The 15,504-nt window shown below is 47.7% G+C and overlaps 1 protein-coding gene across 2 annotated transcripts in view; it reads right to left on the reverse strand.

The window, feature by feature from the left end:
* The window catches only part of Dock5 (dedicator of cytokinesis 5), a 188,982-nt gene that overhangs the window by 17,080 nt on the left and 156,398 nt on the right, over window positions 1–15,504 (reverse strand). Inside the window, exons 40-48 of one of the 2 annotated variants that reach the window (XM_015499468.2) lie at window positions 14,755–14,859; window positions 12,346–12,487; window positions 10,847–10,928; window positions 10,252–10,336; window positions 9,797–9,883; window positions 7,306–7,482; window positions 4,015–4,098; window positions 3,196–3,333; window positions 1,629–1,795 (exon numbers count right to left, since the gene is read on the reverse strand). In XM_015499468.2, coding sequence (XP_015354954.2) covers window positions 1,629–1,795; window positions 3,196–3,333; window positions 4,015–4,098; window positions 7,306–7,482; window positions 9,797–9,883; window positions 10,252–10,336; window positions 10,847–10,928; window positions 12,346–12,487; window positions 14,755–14,859 — 1,067 coding nt within the window. Of the gene's footprint in view, window positions 1–1,628; window positions 1,796–3,195; window positions 3,334–4,014; window positions 4,099–7,305; window positions 7,483–9,796; window positions 9,884–10,251; window positions 10,337–10,846; window positions 10,929–12,345; window positions 12,488–14,754; window positions 14,860–15,504 lie in introns of those variants that run through there. The other variant, XM_048801569.1, reaches the window with a different exon arrangement.

Raw genomic sequence — 15,504 nt, forward strand, 5'->3', positions numbered from 1 at the left:
TATATATATATATAATATATGTATATTTCAATAAGAAATTAGAAGGAAAAAACTGAAGTCAAAACACAAAGAAGTAATCAGGAGAAAACACCTCAACTCGTTACAGACAAAGGCCTACAATCCAAGCTGACAATCCAACCGAAAAATGGATAGAAAGTCCTGGACCATCGTTTACAGAAAATAAATACAAATGGCTACTGAACAAAAGAGACGAGCCTCCACTTTACACAACACAGAGGAAAGAAAAACAACACAAAACAGAAAATACTATACGAGATAACCTTCTTCCTCTATCACATTGGCCCAAATCAAGAAGACAGCACAGTGTGGTGGCGAGGGCAGGGTAGCCAGGCAGGTTGCTGGTGGGGCGGAAGCTGGCCGAGTGGTAGGGAAGTCCACTTAGGGATAACTTTCAATGCTGTAAATGTGTATCTCTGGCAAAGATGTATCTCTCCCTTATGGCAGGTTTCTCATATTGATAGACTTGGCTATGATTTGGATATGGCTTGACTGTCCCCCAAGGGCCCAGGTTGTTGGTCCCCAGGGTGGCAGTACATGGAGGTGGTGGAAGCTTTGAGAGGTGGGGTCTAGTGGGAGAGGTCACTGGGGAACCTCCCTCAAAAGGGATGATGGCGGTTCTTGAGCTTCTTGTGAAGCTGAGCTCTTGTGAAAGGGCTGTTACAAATGGAAGTGCAAGCCCGGCCCCTCCCTCTCCCTCTGCCTCCTGCCTCACCAGGAGGAGGTCCTTCTTCCCACATAGGCCGTCATGGGGTCTTTCCCAGAGCTTTGCTACACTATTAGACTTTTAGCCTCCAAAATTATGAGCTAAATAAACCTCTCTTCTTTATAAAGACAGTCACCTAGTCACCTCGGGGATTTCACTATAGTTGAAAAGCTGTCTAATATATTAACTTCCAATTTGATATTCACTGCCACACTGCAGTGAGACGGAAAGACTGAAATCAACTAGATGTCCATCGGTGGTGGAACAGATCATGGTACAGACACATGGCAAGATGTCTGCAGATAAACACAGTGTAAGAGGCAGCTCTTTGTGTTCTGAAATGGAACAATTTTCAAGAAGTTAAATGAGAAACACCAAGGTGAAGAGAACACTACCATCTGTACAAAAAAAAAAGCATGGAGAATATGTATTTAGGTATTGCTTGTATACCTACACAGGGCTCTGGAAGACACTGGGAACCTGAATATTAGTGTCAGTCAGACTGGTGACTGAGAGCCAGCACTGAAGGGAGATTTTTCATAATATGCTCTTTTCTACCGTTGGGATTTCAGACTGTGCGATTATATTGTCAATTCATACAGTAAAAATTTTTAAATTGTTTTAAAAAAAATTGAAATGATGAAAATTAGGCAAGTAACTATATAATAGGGTGGCAGAATCATGAGACCATTTTTTCCCCCATTTTTCATTTTTGGCGACAGTCACCGTCATTAATAATGACATTCCTACTGAGGATGACAGAAAGGCTAACAACCGTGCTCTCTGAATTACCTTTCTTGTAGGATTAATGCGTCTGCACAGAATCCTACTCTGGGGACCAAAGTCAAGCATGATGAGGCATCCCCCCACCCTCCAGGGGGTCAAAGGTCCACTCAGCCCTTACCCATCAGATCCTGGCCGGGAAGGTGCATTATCGGAGGAGTTGGAAGAAGTGGAGATCACAGAGGAGGTCACAGAGGTCACGGACAGCCTCCGCAGAGTAGAAGACATGATGTAAGGCAGCACCAAGGATCCCGTGCGGCTCTGCTTCCTCTCCGTCAAGTTGGGTGGCTGGAAGACACACGCCCACTCAGGGTGAGCTAACCTGGGACTCAGTGTGATCTGGTGTGGCCACCCTGCTGTGTGTGTGTGTTTTTTTGTTTGTTTTTTTAAATGGAATATTGGCCTAAGAGAAAAATCTCAGGAGGCTGTAGACGTCAAGTTTAACCTGGTAAGTTAAGGAACATTGATCTACTTTCCTGAGAAATGTCACCAGTAGGCTTATCCCCATATGACACCAGATTAAATGCACCTGCTGATACTGGCCTGTTTCTAATGATGACAAAGCTTGGTAGGTCAAAGCTTAGTCTGCCATCTGGGAACTTGTGTGCAAAAGACACATGTTCCTAGCAGGAACTCCGAACTAGCAGCAGGGAAGGAGGCAAATTCATAGGAAGAAAGCAGGATCGAGCGCTTCCAAGAGAAAGAGACAGCAAAGGGACACTCTTGGGGGACTAGTGGAGATGGATGAGGAGCTTCCATCTGAGGAATGGATCAGAAACCAGAGGTTTAAGAATAAGACCACAGCAGGCACGGTGGTGCAAACCTGTAATCCCTGTGGCTCAGCAGTCTGAGGCAGGAGGATCACGAGTTCAAAGCCAGCCTCAGCAACTTAGCAAGACTTGTCTCTAAATAAAATATTTTTTAAAAAGAAATTGGGATGTGGTTCAGTTGTTAAGTGCCCCTGGGTTCAATCCCTGGTTCAAAAAAAAAAAAACAACAACAAAAAAAAAAAACCAGGATGAACTCAAGGACAAAAGAGCAAAGAAATGAACTAGAACCACTCATACCGTCACCAGTGGAGACAAAAGGTCAGCACGTGCACCCTTCTACCTAGCTCCTCAGGAGGAAAAAGAAAACCGCAGCTGTGAGGTGTGGGTTACAACTGGCAAAGGCATCATGTGATCAGCTGCATGCACTCTAAGAGACTCTTTTCTATTCCTTCTCCACTTCAAAGGTGTGCAAGCTGTAAACTCTTCATGAAAATAGAAACATTTGGAACAACTAAAAGAACTGGGCCAGACGGGACAGGAACAGCCAGTGCCTATGATTAGGAGACCTCGACGGCTAGCCGAGCAGTTGTTTAACTGCTGTGCTCTGCCTGGAAGCACCTGCGTCACCTGGGAACTTGTTAGAAATGTAAATACTTGGGTCCCATGAAGGTCCATCAGCAATTCTGGGGATAAGGACCAACAACCTGTTTTCACAAGCCTTCCCGTGGTTTGAGGGTCCTTCAAGTCTGAGAACGTCTACCTAGCACAAGGACAGTTCAAGGTCATCAAAAGCAGAACATGCTCTCTGGCCACTTGTACCTAAGCTGTTACAACTCACTTGGCATCTGAAAACCTGATCAATGTCATAAAAGGCACAAGGGACGGGACAAAGCTCAGGTAGGTTTAGACAAAGCCTACCAGTGTAATGACCCCATAGAGCTTTTCTACTTTCTCCTTGAGTTCCCGGAAGCAGGAGGACAACCGATCATGCAGTGGCTTGAGCTGCTCTGTCAGCTTCTCCCCATGGATGCGGATCCCTTCTGTGAGCAGAGGCATCTGGAAGGAAAGGCATAAAAGGAATGAAACATGATTTAGGAAGAAGAGGGATAATTCGGATTTGGAGGTCGGGGAAGGGTAGGGTGGGATGGACTGGCTGACGGACTGGTGGACTTGGCACTACTGAATGACAATGACACTTCCCAGGTGGGGGGGCGTGTGAACTGGAGCTATTCCAGTGGACAATGTGGAGAAGTCTTTACGCCAAGGACAAAGGCAGGCCCTACGCTGGGGATGGGCTGGCGGCAAGGCAGATCCCACTGAGCCCTGGTGCGCTTCTGTGGATGGTAACAGATGGGTTTTGGCTTTAGCCTGAACTTGATGGCTGCATTTTCCTCCATTGCCTGCTAAAGCAATGAGAATAGAGAAAAGGGCCAACCTCTCTCAGCTAGATGTGCACCCAGGGAACCAGCTTATGGCCTTTGATCTCAGCTCTAGGAAGTGCCCTGCCAACACTATGCAGCTAAACTAAATGCCATTCCTAGGTCTCGCTGCCAAACACACACACTGATAGGTTGTGCTTCCAAAAGGTTTCAAAAGAGAAAAAAGAAAAAGGAACACAGGAAGTGGCCTTGAAGAGTGGAGTTTAGGAGAGCAGCCTGGATCAAGCACTGTAGCCACCCAGCTGCAGGCCCTGCTGTGCACACCTGGCCCCCATACACAGCTGGCCCCTGTGCATACCTGTAATGCTATCAGTCGCTTTAGCAGCTCTACTTTCTCCTGATCTTCAGGATGCTCTTGTAAGTACTTTTCGGTAAAAAAAGCCTAAAAGCAAAGCATATAAGCATGAATTAGAACACATTCCTTTCTGTGCACTTGACCTTAACAGGCAGAAAGCCTGGGAAGGTGAACAACATCTGTTCTGACAAACCAGGAATTTCTAACTAAAAGTTCCTTCCTTTCCTGGGATGGTCCTTATCCCATGGTGGAAAATAGTTTTTAAAAGTATGTGCTCGGGCTGGGGCTGTGGCTCAGTGGTAGAGCGCTTGCCTAGCATGTGTGAGGCACTGGGTTCAATCCTTGGCACCACATAAAAAAAAGTATGTGCTCTTCTGTGATTTCTCTAAAATCATGCCAATTCCCAGCAAGAGTACGTTCTCAGCAATCACCACACCCATGTGTGCATGAGCATAAGCATGCATGCACACACTTCTGTGCACATTCACCGATCAAAAGAATTATCAGCAAAGCAAAATGTCATTAAAAGAATTTCTCCAAAGAAAGTCCAAATGACAATATCTAAAAATGAATCATCAAATTGTGTAGATATCATAAGGAAAAAAGTAAAACTTTAACAGGCTAGAGATGTGGCCGACAGCTTCTATGCTCTTGCACTTAATACTAGCTGTGTGACATTTCTTCCCTATACTAAGTGAAATCTAACATCTGTACTCTTCACTTATCAACTATCCAAAAGGCATAGGTAGGAAGAAATGCTATTAAATGCTGAAAGAGGCTATTAAATGCTGGTTGCTTTTCTTATTTCATATCAGTACCATGTTCATCAATGAACACTCAGGCCAGCTAAGGCCCTGTGATAGGAAAATAAAAACCAAACTGAAATCCCAAACTCAGGCCTTGCATCTTAAAGACAGGATTCATTAGGAAAGAGAAAAGAAGTCTGTAGTGAACATTTCCAGCAAGAATTATATATATTTTCTCCTGGGACTTTAACCTTCGTTACTCAAAGTGCTTTCAAACACCAACTTACTCACTCCTTTCCTCTACTCCTGGGAAAGCCATACCACTCTTAAACAAAACCCAAGAGCTCTTGAAAACTATGGTATAAATACGAAAGTGACCCATTCTATGTGGCAAATGGAATAGAAGCCAACTTTGTGGACAGATGTTAGGGGGTGAATTGTATCCTGCCAGTGCCCCCGCCCTGTTCATGTTGAAGTCCTAACCTCTGGCACCTCAGAATGTGACCCTGCTTGGCAACAGGGCTGTTGCTGATATAATTTATTGAGACCATTGTAGCTGAGTGGGCCTAGATCTGATATGACTGGGGTGCTCATAAGGTGAAATTTAGAGACACTTGCACACAGGGAGAGTGCACGGAAGGAGACATAAGGAGAAGACACCTCTACAGGCCAAGGTACCGCCAGCAAACCATCAGAAGCTAGGGGTAGGCATGGGCCATGTCCTCCTGCACAGCCTGCAGAAAGAACCAACCCTGCAGACACTCTGTTTTCAGACTCCTGGCTTCCAGAACGGTGAGAGGACACACCTGTGTTGTTTTAAGCCACCTGTATGTGGATCTTTGGGACCGCAGCCCTAGCAAAGTCATAGAACAGAGAATGTCCGTACAAGCAGCCCAAGCACCAGGAGGAGGCATGAGGGAACGTCCCCAACGCCGCTCCCTGCAGCCAGCGTTGTGCTTGGAGGGAACATCAATAAAAACAGAAAAGTAGTGTTTAAGTTCTCACCCACTCTTACCTTTCAAGTGCAAGAAGTTTCAATTTTTGAAAATTGAAACAAATTTTTGACAATCGATAAAATGCACTGAGACTCCCAAAGCATCTGTTGGGCCCCAAAGCACCCCCAGAGCAGTGTGCCCTGAAAGTCATTTCTCAGCAGAGCCTTGCCTTGCAAAAGAAAGGACTGGTGACAGCAAACGCCTCCCGCATTCTTGTCCCTCAGCCATGTATAAAGCACTGGTTTGGATGGGTCACCTCTACCAAGTATGTCATGATGAGTTTCCCAATTGAGGGCCTGAGGTCATGATGATTAATGGGTTTTGTTTTTTACTTTTTTGACACTGGGAATTGGGGCTAGGGATGCTTTGCCACTTACCTAAATCCTAATCCCTTATATTTTTTTGAGATGAAGTTTCACTAAATTGCTGAGACTGGCCTCAAACTCAAGGTTTTTCTCTTTACCCTCCCAAGTCACTGGGATTATGGGCATGTCCCACCATACCCAGCTAATTAATGGTTCAGCTTTCTCTTACAGAAATTTATAAAGTTACACTTTAATTAAATATGAATTAGTAGTATTTTAAAGTCAAAGATCTTGAAATCTACTTACTTGTTCATATATCTTTGCTTTTTTTTCATTTTAATTAGAAGTCTATAACAATGAAAACATTTCATATGAAACTGTATCTCATTCACAAATATTGGCCTATAAATATTTGTGGGCCACAATGGCACATGCTTATAACCCCAGGCACTTGGGAGGCTGAGGCAGAAGGATCCCAAGTTCAAGGCCAGCCTGGGCAACTTAGCAAAGCCCTAAGCGATTTAGCAAGACCCTGGCTCAATAATAAATTAAAAGAGCTGGGGATGTGGGTCGGTGATTAAGGCCCTTCAGTTCAATCCCTAGTATCAAAACAAACAAACAACAAAAACCGAAAAAGTGCTGAGAGACAAGTCCATGGCAGAGGGCCCTGGGTTCAATCCCTGCACTGAAATTTAAAAAAACGAAAAAAATGTGGTTTAGGGACACCGTATAAAAATAACACAGGAAAACTAGTACCGGAAAGAGTACACACTGCAAGCATTATGGCATTAAAGACATACTGCATTTTGGACTCTATTTTTGTATCAACTTCCATCATAACAGTGGAAATTATTATTGAAGCAGAACACGAGCAAACTAGAGTTTATCCTTGGTGCTGAACTGTTCCTAGCTGCAGAGTAGAGCACAGGGAAAAGAAGACACCTGTTCGCTGTCTACCTCCCAAATAAGAGAGAACAGCAGGTGCACCGACCAGAGGCATGCTGGTGGGACGTCTTTCAGTGACACTTTATAGGGAGGTGGCCTATCCCTGACTGCTGCTGCTGGTCTCCGGGAGGTGGGAGGTCAGGGATGATCCTTTTGCCCATTTCATAGGCCCATTCATAGAGGGGAGAGTGAGATGTCAGAGATGTTACAAGCAACAAATTCGCCAAGTGCAGAGTGGCACAGAGGGAGGCCTGGAGACAAGCTGGGCCTGTGAGCCCCGTGGGATTCCGGGACCCCGCCCACCTTCTCATAGTTGGAGAATCCCCCCATGACGGCTGGGTCCACGATGCCATTGAGCAGCATGGAGAGCGGGTGCACGGAGAGGGACCGGTCCCAGGCATGCTGCTGCACGCAGTTGCTGATCCTCTCATTGGTCAGCTCCATGGTTTCGATGGCATTCTCCAAGGGGCTGATTTCCTCCTGGGAAGAGTGGAGGGAGAAGGACACGTGTGAGCTCCAGAGCAAGGACTGAACAGGCTGAACTCCCCTCAAGAGGTGCCAGCTCCCGCCAGCTACAGGACAGTGCAGTTTTTGCTCCTCCAGATTGTTTATTGGGACACCGTACTTCTCTGCCAGTGTTGGCAAGAGACAAAATAAGCTATTTAAAGTCCCCCTGGAAGGTGGAATGAGTGACCCGAACACTGGGGCCCCGGCAGTGACGATTCCTTGTAGCACAGTGTCTACAGAAAATGTGAGAAGTAAAAATTCAAGTCATAGCAAGGATTTTCTCAGGCAAAGCCTCCTCAGAGATTTTTGAGACCAAGGACAGCAGAAGAGCAGGCTTGAGACACTCTGGACCACCTAAAATGCCCCCCGATGCCTCCTCTCTGAGAAAAGACAAGTGATTTTGAGGCAAGTGGTCTCAGAAGCCTCATATTCAGACCACACAGAGTAACTGCAGCACAGATTCTACAGCCGAAGAACTCGGAACAGCAGGATGTGTTAGAATTCATCTGAGTTTGGGATGAAAACAGAATCAGAAACAATACAGATTCAGAGAGTGCCCCCTATGGAAACGTCTTCAAAACCAGGTTTCCAGAAAACTCCTCCCCTTCATTTTACCACTATTGGCTACATGATCTCCTACACCAGACTTCAGTCCAAATGTCTCTGTCCAGAAACCATCCATACTTGAAGAATAAGGATTTATCACTAGTGTTAGAGAGCACACTGAACTTCAGCTCAGACTTATGCAAGTAATACTTCTTTTTTATTCTTTTGTGGGGCTGGGATTGAACCCAGGGCCTTGTGCATGCTAGGCAGGAACTTTGCCACTGAGCTACACCCAAGCCCAAGAAATGTTTCCTCAATATCTCCTTGGTGCCAAGTGCTATGCTATGCACGGAGAGGGATCGGTCCCAGGCATGGTTACAAAAGGGATTAAGGTACATAGTTGTCTCTCACTACCAGGGACAGCCCAGGTAGTGAGGCCAGCAAGTGGCTTTGCTCAGTGGCAACTACAGAGGTGAACTGGGGATTAGAAACAGGGCAATAGTAGGGAGTCTAGAAATAAAACAAATTAATACACTGTGGGGGGTTGGTTCCAGGACACTGAGGACACCAAAATCTGCAGAAGCTCAAGTCTCCAATGTGAAATGGTGTAGAATTTGCAAATAACTTATGAACATCCTCCCATATACTTGAAATCATCTTGAGATTACTTGTAAGGCCTGATATGATGTAAATGCTACAAAAATAGTTGTTAGGTTCGATCCTCAGCACCAAAAAAAAAAAAAAAAAAAAAAAAAGGACTGAGGGTGTAGCTCAGTGGTAGAGTCCCCCTGGGCTCAACCCCAATACTGCAAAACCAACGACAGGAAAAAAGAAAGGGGGAGAGAGAGAGAGGGAGGGGGGAAAAAGAAAAAGAATATGACCAGGGTGTGACGGGGCCCAGGCAACCTGGTTGAGCGTTTGACAGAACAGGGGCCTAAAGTGAGCCTCGATGGGAGTCAGGTCAGGCAGATAAAATGACCTAGTGTCACGGAAAACTGAAAGAGCATGGAGTTCTCCACTTAGATTTCTTAGGAGCAGGCAGAAGGTGGACAGAGGTGGACAGAGGTGGACGGAGGCGGAAGAGCAGAGTCGAGGCCTTATGCACCTTATGCACCTAGAGGAGGAGTCTGGCTTTCAACTGTGGGCATGAGGGGCCACAGGGGCGTGAGCACGAGAACAAATGGTCCGGTGGACTCGATGGAACTGATGGCACTCACAGGCTGAAGCAGGGGGAAAAGGGACAGCCCGGGTAGTGAGGCCAGCAAGTGGCTTTGTTCAGTGGCAACCACAGAGGTGGACTGGGGACCAGAAACAGGGCGATAGTAGGGAGTCTAGAAACAAAGTGATACACAGTGAGAAGGTACAACCGGCAGCGGTGGGGAGTGAGGAAGGGCAGGAGCTGAGAGTACAAGGAGAGGCTCTGGGAGAGGCCATGATCACAGGCCGGACCTCCTAGAGGCATTCTAAAAATGTGCCTGGGCACCGGCAGGATCACGGGGAGAGGCACGCCTCTGTCCATAAAAGAGTCATTCACGGTGAGTGACCTTTAGGGCTGGTATAACATCGGCTCTACAAAGCAGGCCCATCACACAAACGTGGCTTTTATTTCTCTTTTGAAAAACAAAGTTGGCCAGAGGAGGCCGGCCAAGCCGGGGAGGAGGCAGGGGAAGGCCACAAAGGCTGGGATTATGTTTGCAGACAGAAAGTTTTTATTTCTGGGTGCCAGTTCCAGATGACTCACTGTGGAAATCTGCTTGACTTCAAACCACTTGAGAATCCCGGGGAAGCTATAGGCAGTGGTGTACGTGGTCCGCTCGATCCACATAGTCTAGTGCAAGGAGGAAAAGAGGAGACCCCGTCAGCTCCCGGGCCAGGTGGAAGCCCCTGGGTCAGGAATGTGCCTCCTAGTGAAAGGGCCAGATTTTCTCTCAAATTTAAGGATTTTGATGTTTGAGGCTAAGGGTGATCATCCACTGGGGCCCTCCCCTCTAAAGCTGGAGACCAGAGGTCCAGCAAGGTGTGACCCTCAGTCTGCAATTTTCCATCAGGTCGACAGCCTGTGGTCTCGGTGATTGGCAGGCGAAGCCTCCATCCCCAGGGGGGTCACCATTTCGGCTGTGTGTATGGATGAGGTGAAGGCCCCCAGTCCGGATGCCTATTTTCCCCCACTTTGGAAGGACAATGGGATGGACTCACAGCAAATTCGTTGTCTGGATCCTTTTCTCCTTTCCGGAAAGGCCGGGAATATCTGAACTGCTGCACTTCGTTGGCCCTGTAGTAGCTGAGAAAGGACAGAGTGACCTCTCTGGACCAGCTCCCTCACAGCCTGCTCCTGTCCGACTTCCACAGACCTGGCGACCCCCGTGAGGCTCCCACTCAACTATCTCCCTGCAGATCGGGGCCACACCAAAGGCCAAGGCTTGTGGATTTCCTGCAATTCTCACGTTCATTATTTAGGAGTTTGTTTTGTAGCTCACACTTTCAAAAGGTAATGCGGGATCTCATTCACGTGCCTTTGTGACAGGCCTATGGACCTCAAGAGACCGGGGTGGGCCCTCAATCACTGGGGGGTCCTGCCAGTCAGTCCTCAGTGATGCTTCTGAGTGGACAAAGAGCTAAGAGATCTGACGCCTAAAATGAAGCTCCTGATCATGAAAGTTTGGAAGACAAAGGAGATCAGGCACCAGTCTTCCAAACTTTAATGAGTTTAAGGCTTTGCTTTAATGGACCCCAAATAAAATATAAGGTTTTTTTTTGTTGTTTTGTTTTTAAATCGAAAAGAGCCACTTACTTTAAGATCTGCTCTGGAACGGGCTTGTCCTTGTAGCTGGGCGGCAGGCTCATCACGGGCTTCACGGTGAAGCACTGCATGTCTGAGGAGCACGTTAAGGAAAGCGGAGAGGCTGGCCTCGCAGGACAGCCACAGTGAGGCCCTACGCCCCACTACAGCCGGACACAGCGTGGGCACCAACCATTCCCTTTACCCCCAGGCCCAGGCCACACTGAACATGGGGCGCCCCTCCGTATCACCAACATCATTTCTCCCAGGACACTGTCTGCAGTGGGACGCCTGGCAGGCATCGGCGACAGCAAATGCCAGGAAAGAGGTGGTTAGAAGTGGTTTTAAATCATTTCTTTTGGATAAGGATCCCTTGGAAATAGCCAGACTTCAGAGCCGGGCAACAGGAAGTGCTTGTTTTTGGAAACCACCTGCTGGCTGAACACCCTGCCTTGGAATGTACCAGGTGTTCTGAGTTTATCTACAACATACACAACCACCCTACTAGCTGGATGTCACCATGCTCTTTCAGCAGAGGAAGATGGAGGATGAGGGAGGTTAAGACCCAAGATCACACAGCTGAGAGGAAGTGAAGTCAGGCCTCCAAACCCGCCAGGGGTACAGGTGTACCTTCTCTGATTTAAGGATGAGTCTTAGAATCAGTTTCTCACCAGGGTCCCACACAGCTGGCCCTCCACACCCATGGGGTGGGCATCCAAGGATTCAGTCAACCTTGGAGCAAAAATAGATTTTTTTAAGCCAGATGTGGTGGCACAGACCTATAAATCCAAGCAACTCATGAGGCTGAGGCAGGAGGATTGCATGTTTGGGGTTTAGCTTTAGCAACTTAGCAAGACCTTGTCTCAACATAAAAAAAAAAAAAATCAAAAAAGGACTGGAGAAGTAGCTTAGTGTTCAATCCCCAGTACTATAAGTAAATAGATCTATATCTATGTATATGTATATATTTTAATTCTGTCTTTGGTGAAGTGTGTAGAACCTTTTTCGGGGTCCCTATTCCCTGAAAAACAGTGTGACAACTATTTTTCATATTATTTGGGATTTTAAATCATCCAGAGAAGATTTAAAGCACATAGGAGGAGGTGTACAGGTTCTATGTAAATCCTACCCCATACAAGGGACTTGGGCATCTGACTATGGGGGTATCCATGGTGAGAAGGGGTGCTGGGAGCGTGTCCTGGGATAGTTCCCCCAAGGGTAATGAAGAATGACTGCATATCATTTCAGTCTCTAACAGAATACTGAACCCAGAACAGGAAGTCATGCCCTCCTCAAGATCCCCATCCGGCTATAGCATACCCCAGAGGTTTCTTATCACTCTTCCCTAAGGGTCTTAGAGCCCCACAGACTTTACATCAAATGGGAGCCTGAGGCAGAATGTTTCACATCCACTGCACAGAAGGGACTGCACCCTTAGCTTCTTTGGCTTAGCTGCACCTGTCTGTCCCAGGGTTTAAGAGCCCTGAGACGCTTTCCCACAGCAAGGATGCACTGCTTCGGGGACATCTTGATGTCTTCTCCAGGGGGTGTGGTACTGGTCATCTTCTCTGCATTGGGGAACTGGGTCAGGAGCCTCAAGCTGAAGTCTTCCCGCCTCTCGTACTCCTTCCCCCGGTAGATGAAGATTTTATTCTGCAGGTCAAGAGCCAGGGAAATCATTAAAAATGACAAGTGGAGAGAGAGTCAACCTGCAAATGGCACAGACGGGCAGACAGGAGTAGCCTGCCTCCTGGTTTAAGTCCACTAGGTCACCAGGCACGCTGCTGACATTCTCAGTGAAGAAAGGAAGTGCATTCATTCATCAACCAGAGCTACGCAGCTGGTTCTTACACTTTCCTCAGGTTTTTGCTCAAATGTCATTTTCTTACTGAAGTCTTTCCTGTTTTCTCTAAAGTGGCCACTTTGCCTCCAATGTCTACCTGTCTCTTCCCCTACCCCGTTCTCCGTGACAATGAGTCTGCCCCACACAAGGCGGTGTTCTGGGCCATGACACACTCGATGTTTTACTGATTTATCCTGATTTTTGTCCCTCCAGGATTCTGGTTTGTTCAGAGCTCTGCCCCCATCCTTGCGTTAGAGTGAGGCACACAGTAGGAATTTGACAAATGCTTATTCAATGACTGGTTCATTCTCTGACACATGGCTCTGTCCTTTCCCAGCCCTGCTATCCCAGTGACTGGTTCTCCTCCTCCTCCAGTTACACAGGCCGGAAACCCAGGAATCACCCTTGCTACGTGCCCCTCGTCCCCCATGCAGCCCGTCAATCATCCTGGAACATACTTCATGTGCATCACCGCATTCTCTGCACTTGTCTTTAAAGCCTCCATCACCACCTCCCTATTCCAACCTGTCCTCTCTTGCCCGACATCTGCAATGGCGTTTCAGTGGCTTGTTGGCACACATGTCCCACCCATTCTCCGTACCAAGGCCATACTAACTCCTTTCTGATGTGAAAAATCTGCAGTGACCCTCTCTGCTTCTGGGATGCGGACAACACAGCCTCTGTGTCCCCAAGACCCTGTGGACCCCTCCTGCCTCACCTGCTCCCTGTGCCCACTGCACGGGTGGTTATTCCTGGGCTGTCCCGGGTTCTGGCCTGCTGTTCCCTCTGCCTGTCCTCTCACCAGTGCCTCCTTGATTCCCTGCTCACCTTTCAGATTGCAGCTGAGGCAGAAATTCCCTGGCAAGTCCCTTCTGACTCTCCAAAAAAAATCAATGCATGACCGACACAGGATAAATAGACCCTTTTGTCATATAGAACTATGAATTTTGAGTAAGGCCACCATGACCACAATCAGGATATAGATCAGTTTCATCAGCACCGATATTTATTTCCCCAGGCCCTTTAAGCCAAAGCTCCTCCAGCCAGGAGACAACCATTGATCTGTTTTTTCATCTCAACAGGAAGTGATATCCTAGCAGGAACAACATATAAATAAAAGAGCCTGGAGCCTTTGATGCCTAACTCCTTTCCCTTTGCACCATGCATCTGAGATTGATCCATGTGGTTCTGTCTCAGCACCCTGCTCCTTTTCACCACTGAGTAGTATTCCACAAAGCACACAGACCAGGTTTATCTCTTCACCAGTTGGCAGGCACCTGGGTCTGCAACCCCCCTGCAATCTTTGTGAAGAGACTGGTTTCCATTTCATGTCGGTAATACTCCCTGGTTACAGGCTCCTACTGAACAGGATGCTTCTTTTCATTTACAGTTTAAATTTTACCTTCACTGTGTGATCATTAAACACCTTCCCCATCAGCTGTAAGATCCAGGACAGCTGGCGGGAACAGCAGGGTATTACTAGACCCACACGCACCTGGCACAGACTGCAAGCCCAGGGACTAAGCTCCCTACTCGAGAAGCTCTGTTAGGATGTAAATCACTTCTTTATGTCACTTTTTTCTTTTTTTAATCAAAGGATGACATGATATATGTCTAAACAAGCTCAGGTCTAAGCGAAGCACCCCTGTAGCAGGACACTCGAGTTTTTGTTTTTTGAAGCCACTATCCCACCATAGATATGTTTGAGAAGGAAGAAAAATACGGTCCTTGTCACATTACAACAGAACCATTTTTATTCCCAGGAAGCTCTCGTGGTGTTTTTCTTGGGAAACTGGCTTTTTTAAAGCAGCTCTGGTTAGAAATACAATCAACAGTCAGACACACGAAGCCGCACTTTCCCGTCTGGTTTTCCCCTTTCTCATTCCACCAGAGGAAAGGCATCCTGCAAAGCCGGCCAGAACACGGGGGTGTTGGGGTGTGGGGTGAAGAGGCCGCTCAGGAAGCGGTTCCCACCCGGCCCGACCTCCCACAGCGGGGCGAGGGTCAGCAGCTGCTAAGAGCCACTGCCATCTGGAAAAGAAACCACTCTCCTAGAGACCACCCTCAGGCGCCTCACCCGCAGGAAGGAAGGGAAGCCCTGGCCGTAGTAGCCCACGGCGAAGTATTCCGGCTGTGGTCTCATGGCCTTCATGATGTTCTCATAGAAGGAGGCTCTTTTTTTCTGGAAAATAAAACAAGACATTCTCGTGGATGGTGACAGGGGCACAGCGAGCAGAACTTAAAAAAAACAAAAACACAAGAAATCAGCCTGTTTGCTTGTTTTCCAGGTAACGCAAGAAATAAAAGGTCTCTGTGGGCAGAAGGGGGATTCTTCTCTGGGGTCAGGGGTGTGTGTGTGGCCTTGGGGGCCGCGCCCGAGGTGACAGACTTGGTGCAGCTGGCCCTCCTCTGTGAAGCGAGACTGTGCCTGGCTTTCAGCCTTTCCTCCAGGGACACCAGGACTTCAACAAGGGCCTGACTGAAGCGCTTCCTGAGATGCTGGAAGGGGTGCACTTAACCAGAGACACGCAGGAGAAGGTAGGGGACACTCAGGTTCAGACCGAAGAAAGCCAGAAGAGGATGCCCTGCTTCTCAATACCTGGGCCACCCTTCTCAATGGCTTACAATCGATTCTTCCCTTGTCCACAGGCGGGGGACCTGGGGGATTCTGGGGGATGACCCTAAACCCCACCCCACAGTGGGGGCCTCTGTAATGGACTTGCTTGTGGGTCTGTCAGAGTCAGGTTTTTGTAGAAGGGCACGTGTTACCTCATCTCAGGTCAATGTGGCTCAGGAAACTATTGAGTGAATCTCGGGTCTGTGATGG

This window comes from Marmota marmota, unplaced genomic scaffold (genome assembly GCF_001458135.2).
Source record: "Marmota marmota marmota unplaced genomic scaffold, marMar, whole genome shotgun sequence".
Lineage (NCBI taxonomy): Eukaryota > Metazoa > Chordata > Mammalia > Rodentia > Sciuridae > Marmota > Marmota marmota.